Genomic DNA, 16,231 nt, shown 5'->3' on the forward strand with positions numbered 1-16,231 from the left:
TCACTGAGTTCAAATTCCCAATTTCCTATTTAAAACTTTTCCTGCCGTATATTAATATTTCCCGGAAGCAAGAATCGAATCTCTCGCGGGGATTTGCGACAATTAAGGCAATAAATTAAACCGACGGACTCTCCAATGGAAAATAAAAATGGCCAATCCGTACCATTTGTAAGGTCAGCGTGTCAATTGCATTGTTTTAATATATTTTTTGTATAAAATATATATTCCATTTTCGTTGATCAATGTTACTCTCGGATAAATATTGTATCGAACAAATCTGATATATTTCTGATTTTTCAAATTCAAATTCAAAACTATTTCTTTTGATTCTTCAATTGTACAAAAAATAAAATTGTGTGGTTTTTTGCGTGGGTAGTTTGACAACAAGCACATTGAATGTATGGTTAGTCTCTTGTATCCGAGGCGCAGTTTGGGTACCACCGCAATTTTAGTTTTATCTGCAGATAATAGTGTGAATGTGCTGTTGTATTCCAGTTTGACGGATATTGAGGTACTTGCTGGAAATTATGAGATTTATCATCTGCTTAAGGGTGACGAGCGCAGTTGAGTGCCACGCAGTACTTTGTAATGCACAGTATGATGTTGCTAGTTGGTACTGTTTATGGGCGGTCGTATCGCTCACCATCAGGCGAGCGGAACGCTAGTTATTGAACTGCAATAAAAGGTGCCAAAATTGGTTTTGTTACTGTTACACACGTATATGCGCACACACACGCACGAGAGAGGGAGAGAGAGAGAGAGAGACATGCACGTATATTTTTTACCCTGCACGGATATGTAGAGGCACACCTACTAGACCTTCTTTACACTATTTGGACTCCGTCCCATAACGTGGTAGGGGCGAGTCTAACACCATATTGTAAAACCAAGAAATTACGCTATCTAAGACAATATTCAAAGTAATAATATAAAGCGAAAGTAATTCTGTCTGCACTTTCAATCCACTGAAGTCTGAATCAATTTCGATGCTTGAAATCCAAAGAAGTAATAGGGTCCTTTTTGATATTTTTTGTATTTCCACGGGCGCCAATCTACTAGCAAAAGCAAGTAAATAAAGAAGCATACATCCGGTAATTTAACTTTCCAATATACAAGCAACAACATGCAGTATAGGTTGTCGATGCGAAGGGAGCTTCCGACCTGAGGTACACACCCCTAACTTTTCCAACTTGTATTCATTGTTAATTATCGCCCGCTTTGAGTGAAGGAAAACATCACGATGTTACCTGCATACTAATGTAATAATGTTCCAATGTTTACCTTAAAAGTTTTTTTGTTGTTTATAACATGACATGGATTTGAAAACTTTGTAATATTAATCAATAATAGCTGACTGATATTGACGTTTAGAATTTGATTTAAATAAAATTCTTTTATGCCTTACTAGGTATTGGTCGCGGCTTTGCTCGCGTGAAAGTATTTGTCCACTACAAAATTCCCTAAAACACTGTACACGTTATCTTTCAACATATTAAAAAACCGTTATTTCGTAGCGAACTACCGGAATGCAACGTAGTTTATGTATTATCCAGGATATGGTCTAGCCAGGCACCAAATTACATCCAAATCCGTGTAGTTTTTCCTGCGTATACTTGTAACAAACATTCACATCTATAATATTAGTAAGATAAGATAATACCAGGCCGGTATAATTGTCTTTACCGTGGAGGGCTAAACATCTCTCGTCAGTTGCCATTCTATTGTACCATCTACCACTTACCATCAGGTGCAGCGGAGTCACTTTGTTCTGCACGTATAAAAAGTAACTTAGTGATGGATTTACTTCGTTATTAAAAAAAATATGAGCCTATAGCCAGGTAATGGACGTTTCATACTTACAATTAAATATTCATGATATACCCCATTAGACGGTTACAGAACCTAACCGTTACATGAGAAAGACAATAGATAGCACTACGTTACTGTCTCTACAAAAAACTATATGAAACCAAAATCCCCAACCTTCCTATAAATCTCTAAAAATCCCCCACAGAAAGTCGGTCGCGTCCCTCGTAAAATTCTAATTTTATTACCACTAGCGCCACCTGGCGGTCTGTCAATAACATAATTGAAACTGCCATTGACGCGAGAGCTAATATTAAGAATGCTGACTTCACTTCGTCAGCGTTATGTTCCGGAAAGGTTTGCTATATTAGCTCAATGTATATTTGAGATTATAAATGTTAGAGAGACCAACGTCAGGGTTTATAACTAGGTGATTATGACTTATTTTTACGCGAATGTTAGGCATTGAAATAAAATTAGTTTTCGTTCCGTTCGCCCCTGACCATGAAGGCAGTAGTCTTCGAAACGTCGGATGAAAATAAAAATATTAAAACCGTAATAAAATCCGAAAATTAGTTTTATTTATTTATTATATAGTTTTAAATGACTAAACACGCGATCTTACTCAATTGTGAATCTCGTTTCATTGGTTTATGTGAGTAAATTTTAATGAGTTCAACAAGTACTACCGGTACATATCCAATAAGTAGACATAAGGGTGACATCTATTATGCACACAAAACAAAATATTATGAACAAAACAATTTACCTCGATATATCGAACTGCCTTTCGTCTCAAACTTGTCGATTACTGCGCCGAAGACACCCCCATTTAATTTTCATCCTACGCTCGTGAATCAGTATTTTTCTAGTTATTCTCGATCAAAGTGAGTAAACATGTTCAGAACCATTCAATTCAGTTAAAAATAATTTATTTATTGAATCTAAACAATTTCCAATCAGAGCTAAAGATAAATTCAGTAAATATGTCTAGAGTAAATCTAAAAGAGCGTGTTTAGAATAACATTGAAGGCGAATTAGATGACCAGACATGAAGATGAAAATTGTTCTTTTATTTTTATTTGTTGAGATATAACAAATGAACATCCATTTTCTATGGGGATACGTAGAGACTATGTAACACCAAATACTATGCTTCAGTGGCGAGACGTCCATATAAACAGATTCCTACCGGCTTCCCTTTTAGGTTTATTTACGTTCGTTTTAGTTTTTGTTTTTTATCAAACTGATCGCGATATGTTAACTAAGCTAATTTTTTGCCTTTGGTTACCTTTTGAAAAATATCAACCTTCGCAACTGCTATGGTTAAATATATCTGGCACTTTTCTTTTGATATATTTATTCCTACTCTATACTATACGTGAACATATCTGGATATTTTGCTAATTAGTTTGAATCAATTTGAAGATTAGTAAACGTCCACCTATAAGGTGGACAGACGACTTGATTAAAGTCACAGGAACACATTGGATGCGAATCGTGTATGACCGGCCGCCTGGGAATCTTTAGGCAAGGCCTATGTATGTATAGCAGTGGATTTCTTGATGATGATGATATACGCTAATTTATTCCGGAAAAATTTAAAATAAAAGTTGATTATTTGTAAAGACTTTCACAAAAGTAGAGACAGGAGAAAAAACTAGTAAAGTAATATAATAAAAAAATACATTCTCCCCACAAAAATTTCAATATATTCTCCATCAACACAATACAAATTCATAGAGTCAACCTCTACATTAGCAGAACCGGTAGAGCCAGTTATCGGGTCGACCGATACAAATTTCACGGAAAATAAACCCATCGCCAGTGGTGCGGACAATAACTGTGTGTTTCGCGCGAAATTGGCCCACTTCCGGTTAACTACTAGCTAATTAGCGACTCTGGCGCGCAGTTAAAACTCCGTTTGAACCCGGCGTAGCAAAAGCGAATTGTTAGAGATGGGGCACTCCACGAGTGCACTCGGATCTAATTTGTTTATACGCGTTTTGACAGTTTTGTATATCCAGTAGCTATATAAATATAGAGGACTCTTCTTCTATTCTGAATCTTTCCTCCACTTTAAAATGGATCGGCAGTTGGCACAAAACTTTTAAGCCTGGAAGGATAAAGTAAAATACAAACGAATAAAAAAAGACAGTCGCATGCATAAAGTTGTCAATTTCTCCAACTTCTATATTCAGTCAGGTTATAATTAATTTGAAGAATTACTTTTATCTGACGATTCAAACATTTTCCCGAAATAACAATCTCTACAACAGAGCTCTATGTTTGTGCTAGTCTCTACTTAAGCGCTACCATATAATATAAACACAATTTTCGTTGTAAACCTTCTCTACGTACTATGTTGTGGTAAAAGCTTCCCAAAGTTGTGTCGTTCCGGGGATATGAAATTAGCAGTGTAATAATTTGTAGGTAAGCCCACTGTAGTTATTGTTTGGACTAATTTCGAAGGTACTGTTGATAACAGGATGTTGATGATGTTTCTGGTTCTTCATAGAGCTTTACGATAGGGCTTTCGTGTTGCGATGAAGGTTGTGAAACTGACGGATTGGGATCAATGACATGGGAGACATGTGAGGTATTTTTTCAGATAGAGTGTTAACTAGCGAAGTGGTATTGTTGATCGAAGTGGCGAGGGCTTCTCTCTCATCAGTCGACTCTATCTGGTCTCTATTTACCGTCAGGTGCAGTGGGGTACTTTTTCCGTGAGTAAAATGTATATTGTTTTACAAGTTTCAAATAAGTTTATTTGTCAGTTATTTTATTAAACAGTTAACGTAAATAGTACTTATCTATTTGGTAGCGTAGATTACAGTGGCTTTTGTATTTAGTCGCCTTATACAATGTGACGAGTGGCATTTAGAAGTTGTGAAACAGCCCTAAATCAAACAACGATTACACAATAATATTACATCGGTGTTAAAACAATAAGTAAACCGCAGCGTTAGTGAACTGCCTCTATCGCCACATTAGGTGATAATTCGCGATACGTGACGCTCAACCGAGCCACGTACGCTCGAGACTGCCGAGCGAGTCAGCGTTTCTGCTTGCACAGGGTCTGTTTGACATTGCGTTACTAAATTAAACCATATATTATCCTTTTTTATTGCTTTGAATGACGAGACGAGCTTGCCGTTCGCCTGATGGTAAGCGATACGAACATAAACAGAAGAAACACCATCCAACACCTTGAATTACAAAATATCGTTTGGCATTCTGAGACACGAGATGTTAAGTCTTATAATTATGTCCAGTAGTTATTCTGGCTACTAATATCTTCTTGAAATTATTTTTTTTATTCGGACTCGGCAATGATCCCACTGCAACTGATGGTAAGTAGTAGGGTCCAATAGAATGACGACTGACGAGAGATGATTACCTCTCGGCAGTTGATACAATATGCTGGTTAATGATGAAGGAAAACATCGCGAGGAAACCTCTATACCTTAGAAGTTCTCTATAATAGTTTTGAGGATATGTAAAGTCTACCAATCCGCATAAGACCAGAGTGGTGGAATAAGGCATAATCTTTCTCAGAAGAGGCGGCCCGTGCCCAGCAGTGGGACAATACACAACAAACAATTCTCTGGTATTCGATGTATTATGGATGTTAAAGCCAATTAATTATTCGACATTATAAGTCTTAACATCTCCTGTCTCGCGACGAGCGCAGTATCACGCAGTTTGTATTTAAAAGGTCTCTGTGGTGATGTTACTGTGTATAGGCGGTCGTATCGCTAACCATCAGTCAAGCAGGATTCTCGTCTCGGCATAAAAAAAGAAAAATTAATAAAGACCGTAATACCATTCAGGGTTTTTATTATTGTGGCTTGGCAAAGTGGCTTCCCTGCACCTGATGTTAAGCGAACTTAAGCTCATAGAAAGTGACGACCGTCCAACGATACAAGCATCTCTGGACGGTCGGTACATTCATGCCGGCCTGCATAATTGCTTCTTCACGCTCCGCTTTAAGGATCCCAAGTTATAGGAAGGAGGGAACACGTATGCTGGCAAACCATACCACAGCCTGATGGTGCGGCACAGGCATGAGTTTCGGAATCTTTTGGTTCGCGCCGAGATGGAAACCACCAGCAATCTGTGGTTCCGCAAGCCAGCACGCGTGGTTCAATGCTTTATTAATCCAGTTTTATTATAAAAAGAACCTTAAACCATGTCCCTTATCGTTCAAATTCCACATTACCAAGAATAAACACAAACCTCTTCAGACGAATAAATAACAATCGAGTCAAATCGACTTATCTTTGTCTTATTTGCGTGCGACGCGGACCGACAAGCCAATTTAATACGTGATACACGCAAGAGATGCGTCTAGCACCTATTTAATGTTTATTTTTTTAGATATTCGGTTTTTCTGTTAAGCATCGGGGTATGGAATTTGTGCCCAATATGGTGAGCTATCGCATCATGGGACAAAGTGCACATGACGAAGTGGTTGCACTAGATACATCTCTGCCTACCCCTTTGGTGATAAAACGTATGTGTGTGCGTATGTGTACGCACATGTGCGTGTGTATGTATGTGTAGGCGCATGTGTGTGTATGTGTATGCTGTATGTAATAAGCACAAAGTGGGTATATTTTCAGCGATTTTCATTTCTAAATCTATTTTTATCGCGTAGTAGGTGATACGACTTCCCTGCCGTGATACGCTGTTTCCAGGACAACAGTTGAATCAACGCAACTGGCAGTTTTACTAGTTGTTTCTTTGTATTGATAGCGTCTGCGCAATTCCTTACCACATCTTATCTTCCTAATATTATAAATGCGACTGTTTTAAATGTTAAACATTTAGAAATTAACATCTGAACGAAATTAAATAGAATTTGGCGATAGGTCTATCTATCTGTGTCTTGCATTAATTTATAGCCTTTTTGTATGCTAGGAAAGATACACAATCAAAATCTTATGCTAAAAAAAGAGCATCACACGGGCGAAGCCGCGAACACATTCTTTCATATTTTAAAGGTTAATAAAAAATAATGATCACGTTTCATACGTTCCCTGGCCAACGACCCCACCCCCCTGAGAGCAACGACCTTAAAACATAAGGTAAAAAATCTAATGTCCCTCATTTATTCCCGACATATCCTGAATTACAGCCGTAATAAGAAGCCGTGAGTCGTTTCCATGAAAATTTAATAAACTCATACGTTTCAAACAATGGAGGCTTCAAATAGACAACCTCATGCAATCTTGGACTGGAAATTATAAGTGTGGGGGTTTTAGGGCTGTTTCCGTTCGCACACGATTTTATTTCTTTAAGTAATAATAATAAATAATAATATGAGCCCTGTATTCTATACTTTTGCCCACTGCTGAGCACGGGCCTCCTCTACTACTGAGAGGGATTAGGCCTTAGTCCACCACGCTGGCCTAGTTCGGATTGGTAGACTTCACACACCCTCGAAATTCCTATAGAGAACTTTTCAGATGTGCAGGTTTCTTCACGATGTTTTCCTTCACCGTTAAAGCGAACGATAAATTCGCAAAGAATACACACATGATTTTTTAGAAAAGTCAGAGGTGTTCATACTTGGGATTTGAACCTGCGGACATTCGTCTTGGCAGTCCGTTCCACACCCAACTAGGCTATCGCATCTTTTTTTAAGTAACAAAAATCAAATTAGTTTTCATAAAGAAAAGTAAGGCTTGACATGAAAGATGAACATTACGGTAGTCAATAACACTTTCTCTTGCATTACTGTTATTTTGTAACCGGTTGACTACTAGACATAATAAGACTTAACATCTCATGTCTCAAGATGGCGAGCGCAGTGGAATACTAAACAATACTTTGTAATTTAATTTATTGGATGGTGTTTCTACTGTTAATAGGCGGTCGAATCGCTTACCATCAGGCGAACGACAAGCTCGTCTCGTTATTCAAAGCAATAATAAAAAACAAAAGTTGAGGGTTTTTTTCGCTAGCCTAATCGTCTATGAATAAACAGTGGAAACTCAATTGTTATTCAAATCAATAAAAAAAAGATCCTCAAATGACGTGTCATGAATGTCAATGGATAAAAACCTCTATACGTTTCCATTACCACTCGTTAATAAATCCCGGCGAACTTATTATACCAGACATGTCCAATCGGCGAGGGTCGGATTACGTGTGAACTGACTGATGGCGATTGCTTTTAATAGATATATTTAATAAAAATATTAAAAATAATAAAAGAAAGATAGTTAAAGTTACAAACTATACTTTGCTGATGGAAAAAATTTGGAAAAAATATTGGCTACATATCGTCTATAGACATGGTTAATAAATCTTTCCAATAAATCGTTTTCAAGCCATCCATCCTATGAGACAGTTTAGCTTCTAACTTCCAACTCCTTATTTGTTTTTTTACGGGAATTTGGTTGCGTGACAGATAGATAAATATTTGAAATTTTCCTGCACCGTTTGGTATGATAATGTGTGCTATTTAAATACCTTAATAGTATCAGTTCTGTAGTATATACTGTCCCACTGTTGGGTACGGGCTTCTTCATAATCTTATCCCTGTATTATATACTATCCCAATGCTAGGTATGAGCCTCCTCTACTACTGAGAGGGATTAGGCCTTAGTCTACCATACTGGTAGACTTCACATACCTTCAACATTCTTATAGAGAACTTCTCAAGTTGACAGGTTTCTTCACGATGTTTTCTTTCACCGTTAAAGCAAGCGATAATTCACAAAAAATACACACATAATTTTAGAACAGTCAGAGGTGCGTGCCTTTGAGTTTTGAACCTGCGACTATTCGTCGGCAGTCCGTTCCACATCCTAGGCAATCATCGCTTAAAATAGCTTACTTTATACGAAATTCTCAGTTTTTTTTACGTTTTTTATGGATAGCCAAAGCTATCAGACGAGAATCTTGTCTCCTATAAAAACCTTATCACATTATTAAAGAAAACATCGTGTACATTCTAGAAACGCTCGTAATGAAGAATGTTTCAAAGGAACCTTGTAGTAATTAACTTAATTAGGGACGTTTTATTTTCCTTTTATGTGTTCTTACGGTTTCTTGCGAAGTAGACAAGATTTCGTCACTCATTCGTATAAAATTAAATACTTTGGGTAATTTTATGATAAACTGTACGTTGCACGCGGCTTCGCTCGTGTAAAAACCTTTTTCGCTATAAAAGTCCCTAACTACTTAAAAATCTGATTAAAAATTGATTTATTTCCTACAGCAGAAAATTACCGGGATAGAAGTTAGCCAATATGTTAATCACGGACATGATCTATCCTTTCATGGAAAAACGGCGATAGCATAGTTGGTTGTGGAACGGACTGCCGAGACGAATGTCCGCAGGTCCAAAACCGAAGGGCACACACCTGACTTTTTAAAAAAATATATGTTATCGGTGTTTACGGTGAAACCTGCATACCTGAGAAATTCTCTACAGAAATTTTGAGAGTGTGTGAAGTCTACCAATCCGCACTAGGCCAGCGTGGTGGACTAAGGCTTTATATCTTTGAGTAGAGGAGGCCGGTGCCAAGCAGTGGGCCAGTCCATAATAAAGGGCTGATGTTATTATATTACACATTTTATTATTATTGAGATTAGCCCAATGGATGATCTTTCTTAATAAAACGACACATTCAATGTGACCAAACGTAATACCCACTACGTACATTTAGCATTCTATTAGTTTAATGTCGAGTCGGCCGCTGTCTCCGATCCCACATAATATAAGCTATTAGTGCAGGTTCGCTTCCCGGGGAAGCGCTGAGGGATTTTATCGGCTCATTGCATTACATATTCTAGTCTTGACAGTCAGTGCACATGGTCATGCAATTTCAGAATAAAAAACATATTATTTTAGTTATTCCTTGGACAATCTTGGTTTAGTGAAATTGTTCCTTATTTGTAAACCATAAGTTTTCAATTTGATTACGAAATAGGACGAGGAAATAGTCTTTTTCAAAAATAATTCGTGTAGTAATGTAAATGGTTCAAAACTATTTTATGGTCAATGTTTCATTACAAAGGAGTGGCCTAAGACAAAATATATTGAATCAGTAAAATCAACCTAACCTAATGGGATTATAGCCAACCACATGCAATTAATACATGAAAATATGGCGAAGTATGACGCGATCATATACCGTCAATCTAATAATCTTACCTTGACAGATTATGACAAATTACGATGGATCTACGCTAATTACAGTGAACATGGAGACATTGACCGATGTCTAAAATCTACTTATAAAATTTCATAGTTTTGACCGACTGGCCGGCCAGAACGCAGTGCGTCTTGCCTTAAAATTTCCAGAAAGAAAAAGCAATCCATTTGCATGAGCTAATTTTGATACAGTACATTCACCGTCAATGATACAAATTCGGGCAAGCCTGCAAAGCATCACCGTCTTGGTCAAAGTTATATAAAATAAAAAAAAATCAGTATTTAGGTACATTTTTAAAACATTCTTATCTCGATTGAATAAGTAATAGTAACTATTTCTGTAAATTTATTAATGAAATGTCTCTTTTCCAACGTGCTAGCATTTATCAGTAATATTAAAGTTATGCAACTATACAGCTAATTTCCTTGTGTCCTTCATCAACAATTTATTGTCAAAATATGTGTAAATGCACCTAATAAAATACCTACGAAATTATGCACAAGAAAATGACATAGAAATTGTTACGATGTCTTTGAAATAACCGCGGAAACGTATTTACCCTTTGCTATAAAGTGGGTTCTTCACAAAACATTACAAGTTAGCCTTTACGGCTAATAAGGAATTCCCAGGTAATTGCAAGGAAAACAACAGACGTGTTGCAGAACGAAGTCTGAAACAGTTGAATAATGCTGGTGGTATATTTTATATCCGCCCGGATAGCGACCACCGCAAACAAGGTGTTAAAACCTGCCATAGTGGCCCACGTAAGTGTGTCGCGTTCTGGGATCAGCTCGTGTATATCCGACTCCAACAGGCCGGCATAATAGCGGCGACTGCCCAGGGATAATTGTCTCTCGTCAGTAGACATTCTATTGGACCCCACTCTACTTACCATCAGGTGTAGAGGGATCATTTTGACGCGTCGGTATGAAAAAAAAATATATCATACAAAAAAAGTTATATTTCGTTTTCTATTAATTAAATAATAATTTTTGAATTCGTTTAAAAATGCAAAACCTTCTTAGAAATTATTAAATAACTTATAGATATATATTTTCCAATTTCATATAAATTTCACATTAAATACATCATTAGAGTTGAAAACATATACCCGGGTATTTCACAAATGCTACCACGAATAGTAAACCAATTTAAATTCAACAATTTCGCTGAATACGAAACTGCTTTTATACACATTTAAAATGGAATAATTCTTTAAAACGGGTATTTGGTTGTTTAAATTCAAATAAAATAAAATATTTATTTTCGTCGTAAATAACCGACTATTTTTGACCTTAAAGTTAGCTTTAACAGTAATGGAAACTTCGTGAAAAAAATCCTAAAGAAATAAATCCTTCGTGAAAAAAAAACTATAAATTGTCCTTACGATTATTTTTAAGAAAGGTATTAGGTATGCATTTGTTTTTTAGGTTATTATATATCATAATATGTATTTTTTCGTACTGACTGCCACGGTAGCGTAATTGTAATAGGGTATTTTAGTGTATGTGAGAAAAAAGCCAAAAATACATAAATAAGATAGTTCAATCAAAAAGCAATCGGAAAATAATAATATAAAATTAATAATAACTATTTATTATATTAGTTAGTTATACACTGTTTTCAAATATTATACATTTGGAGTGTCATCTGATTTTCTACCATCTATGACAACTATTTTATTTTTTATTGCTTTCATTGACGAGACGAGTTTGTTACTCGCCAGATAGTAGATACGACCGCACATAAACAGTAGAAACACCAACACCTTGAATTACAAAGTATTGTTTGGTATTCCACTGCACTCGCCATCCTGAGACGTGATATGTTAAGTCTTATGTCCAGTAATTACACTGGGTACAATATCCTACAAACCGGAACACAACAGTGGCAGCAGAAATAGACATTGCGTTGGTACCTACCCAGGCGGACTCTCACATATGAGAGACCTACCACTAGTAGTAGGAGTATTTATGTAAAACAACGGAAATATATTACAATAATTATCAGGATTATAACAAATATAATTCGCACTCTTAGTAAAATAATGACCCATTCCAAAATTGCCAATTTGTGGGAATCGTCAAACAACCAATTTCTGTTTGTGACCTTTTAGTTTTTTCCCTTTTTTTTTATTCTATAGGTTTAATTTTTTACCTATTTTTAATAAGCTCAATTTTAGAGCAACATAAAAAAGGTAGCAAATAAAAATTAGTTTTCCGACGACTGCCACAAATTAACAATTTTGAAATAGGTCATTATTTTATTAAGAGTGCGAATTATAAACCAACAAAGTAGTATTTGCCTACAATCCTCGCACAATACCGTCGACTACTACTACAGTGCCATAATAATAAAAAACTACACCATTTTCTTCATAAAAATATTTCTTTGTCTCTTTTTAGAACAATAAAGCGTAAATTACACTTGTCACAAGACACAAAGGCCACAGTATGTAAGCGCCTACAACGAACGGCATAGATGTTGGCACATTACGTAACAATGTCTCCTTGTATCGTGGTTTATTGTGAATGGGGTTAATTTATCACCTGCTTTATTATTTAAGAATTTACACCTTTCATGATAAGGCTGGGATTACAGTGTATTAATTTTTAGGTTGATATATTTAGTCTACTAGGTGAAGAACAATCTTATTCTATAGAGAGGGTGATAAACGTTATGTAAAACCTGCTATAGTATTCGTGTTTTCGAACAGGCCGGTAGGTATAATGGTATCGATTGGCGAGAGATAATCATCTTTCTTAATTCGATAGTTGATACCTTATTTTGAAGTACTGCATTTATCATCTAATGCAGTGTATGATTACCTACGTGAAATTGAACTGAAACTTTTTCATAGTTGGCTCAAAAACGTCAAAGGAAATTCGTTATCGAATCTGGCAAATATTTAAGTCTCATTAAAAAATATACTAACAATATTTTGCGTGATAACTTCTACAAATTTTAACGAAGGGATCAAAATGTCTGAATTTGGAACATATTAAACATCACTATTAAAATAAATTGTCGTAGTTTCGTAATTCTGAACTTACAATTAATACTTAACTTACAACTCCACTCTAGCAGGAATTCATCTCAAAATATAACAGTTAACTTAAAAATATCAGGCCATTTTATACTCTTTAAACCATATAATTTTAAAGAAAACAAGTGATAGTGGGCACAACACATAACTCGCAAAACGGATAGCCGATGGGGCACAAAGGTTCTGGAGTAGGGGCCACGAACTGGCAAGTGTAGCATCTGATTTCCACCTACGAGGTGGACAGATCTCCTCATATAAGTCGCAGAAGGTCGCTGGACACGGGCCGCTTTCATAAGTCGATCTGAAAATCTTTGGGAGAGGCCCTTGTTCAGCAGTGGACATCCTGCGACTGATGATGGTGATTTAAAAACAAAAGCGGCTCATTGAACTATAAAGCACTCACCTGTCCATCATGTCTCCCTCAGGCCGGTTGATCGGCGAGTCCTTGGAGGCAGAGTACACGTACACCCTGGAGTCAGCCTTGTACCACTTGATGCTGTGCATCTCTCCGCAAGACTTGCCGTCGATGCGGCATCGGAGACGCGCCGTGTTACCCACTAACGCTGATGCGTGCTCTGAAATAAACAAATATCATTTAATCTCATATTCTCTTTTAATTTTCATTCACCCGCTTGGTGAGTGAAACTTTTTTTGTTTTCATCGGTAATATGTAAGAATATTTCAAGGGGTATGGTGGTTTAGTATTGTTTAGGAAAAAATAATCACGCATCAAGGATCTATACACACTCTTCGTCAAGTAAGTTCCATCTCATGTAAGAGGGGACTGCCTCGGTGGCGTAGTTGTAATTGTACACAATACAAGTACGACTACCGCGCTCAGGTCCTGGGTTCGAATCCCGGGTCGGGCCAAAAATAATTGTGACTGGGTTTTTCCATCTTAAAACATTACTCAGTCGCAGCTCAGAGTCAGGAAGTTGACGGTGTGATACCTCGGGAAGCACGTAAAGCCGTTGGTCCTGTGCCTGATCTCTCTCCGGTCAGGCCGTATCGCCGTCTCACCGAACTATGAGAATGAAGTAACAGAGAGTACACCTGTGTATTGCACACACTCTTGTGCACTATAATTATCTTGCGCACCTGGCTGATCTCCGTTGAGATTGACCGCCGTGGCCGAAATTCGGCTAGGAGGGATTCATTCAATAGGTGACGAGACTATCGCCATATCAGATGCAAATTCCAGACTACTGTTTGACACGGAGCAAAAAAATCCAATAAATAATTTTAAAATACAATAATAATCTATAATGTATGTGGAAGAGCAGTGACAATACTAGTATTGCTAGATTTAGTTGATGTCAAAAAATATTTATTTTTTTATGTTAAATATATAATTTTAATGTAAGTAATTGCAATAACTAGATTATCCAATACAAAACAATGAAAGTCCCGTTTAAATAAACGTTATTTGTTTTTATTCATACAGTCTGAGTCTTGTTTTGCTAACGCTAGCGTCTTCATGGTCATTGTCCTATCCAGCGAATTGCAGCGGACTGACCTTTCTATTGACAATAAGCCAGATGGCGTTTGTCGGACATGGCTATAAAGTATTTGTCACTTAGCTATAAAAAAGCTTTACAAATATATTAATTAAAAAACAAGTTTGATTTATGACTTATTAATAATTAAAGAACAGATCTTTAGAACCACAAATAGCAATGACAAAAAATCTTTTAAGAATATATTGTCATTATTTATACTTTACATTTGAAAATTCAAGGCAAACACTCAATAACCGGTAAAAATATTAATTTACATATCAATTTACAAAACCGAATAAAAACAACCCGAGTAAAGCAAAAAATACACGATAATTGGTGAAAAACACCAACCAGTCATGGGCATGTAAAGACTGCAAAATGATATCCGGATAATAAAATAAAGCCCGCTTTAAAACCGGGCGAAGCGGGCGTACGGCGCGACGCGGGCTTAAGTTTTTACATTAGGCCGTTCGCTAACAGACGGATGGTCGAAGCTCAAGCGAGGCATAGGCGCTTGAGAGGCGCTCATTTTCCCCTAGATTTTAACTGCGCTTACAGTTCACAAGTCGCGACAAATGATTTATGCTCTTATTTCTTAATCATTAACATTTATTATTGTGTACACCCTGGTTAACGTTCGTCTATTGGACGACCTAGCTTAGGGATAACATCGCCCCAGCCCGTCGTTTTAAATAATCCAAAAAGAATATTATCCCCTTCAATTAACTACTGAACCGGCTTTATTTAAAGCTCTGCGGATCCCATTGTTTACCGAACGGCCAGGAACAATGTGCCTTTGATTATAATCGGGTGTCAAATATTAAACCCGGATATCCGGCCGGTATTTTACAATAATCCGGTTGTATCAAATTAGAGGTAGTATAGCGCTGTCACCGGAGCGTACAGCCGCGAGCTATTATGTGTACAAAACATTTTAAATGCTACATTTTCCTGTTTTTTGTAGAAGCAAGTGTCGTGTTGTGAGCCGCTATTAGTTGCATAATCCTAATATAACTATCTCGTCACGTGGCGTGTGTGCTTGCGTTAATACGATTCTAAGATAGACGACGCGTTGATAGCGTATAGCGGAAAATTTTATATTTTTTGTCATGGATAGATTTTTTTTAGAAAATTCACAACTTTCATTTTTTTTTTAATAAACAGTTGTATAATAGATTTTTTACAAGTTACAAGTTCTAATGAGAATTACATTTTTAAGCTTTATTAAAGTAAACGAAATAATTTTGTTTATTTTTAAAGTTTAATATTCCTCTACTCAAGTTTAATTACTAACTTAAAAACATGGTAAAAATAGTTAATTAATTGGTATGTTTTCAGAAAGAGAGGTATTTTTCTTTGAGAGTCTATAATTTTTTGTTTGTTTGTTTAGACTATATTTATAGTTTATTGTAGAAGAATATTATTTTAGTTTAGATTTTGATTTTATTAACCTACTATTACACACACACAGTATTACGAATATTATCTCGGAAGGGGTATGCAGAGGCGCAACCAGGGCACCCACTTTTCGCCAAGTGTGTTCCGTCTAATAGTGTGACAGGGGCGAGCCTATCGCCATGTCGGGCACAAATTTCACACTCCGGGCTGATACTGAGCAGAAAAACCCAAATATCACTTTGCCCGATCCGGGATTCGAACCCAGGACCTCAGAGCGCTGCCGTACCGCACATGCAGTAGAACTATGCGAC

General features: G+C 36.7%; 1 protein-coding gene across 3 annotated transcripts in view; it reads right to left on the reverse strand.

Moving 5' to 3' along the window:
- LOC115453931 (hemicentin-1) overlaps positions 1–13,594 on the reverse strand; it is a 207,160-nt gene extending 193,566 nt beyond the window's left edge. For all 3 annotated transcript variants that reach the window (XM_037437742.1, XM_037437740.1, XM_037437735.1), the window contains exon 1: positions 13,427–13,594. In XM_037437742.1, the coding sequence (XP_037293639.1) occupies positions 13,427–13,527 (101 nt within the window). In that variant the 5' untranslated portion in view covers positions 13,528–13,594. The remainder of the gene's footprint in view (positions 1–13,426) is intronic.
- Between the last annotated feature and the right edge of the window lie 2,637 nt (positions 13,595–16,231).

Source organism: Manduca sexta, chromosome 2 (genome assembly GCF_014839805.1).
Source record: "Manduca sexta isolate Smith_Timp_Sample1 chromosome 2, JHU_Msex_v1.0, whole genome shotgun sequence".
NCBI classification, from domain to species: Eukaryota; Metazoa; Arthropoda; class Insecta; order Lepidoptera; family Sphingidae; genus Manduca; species Manduca sexta.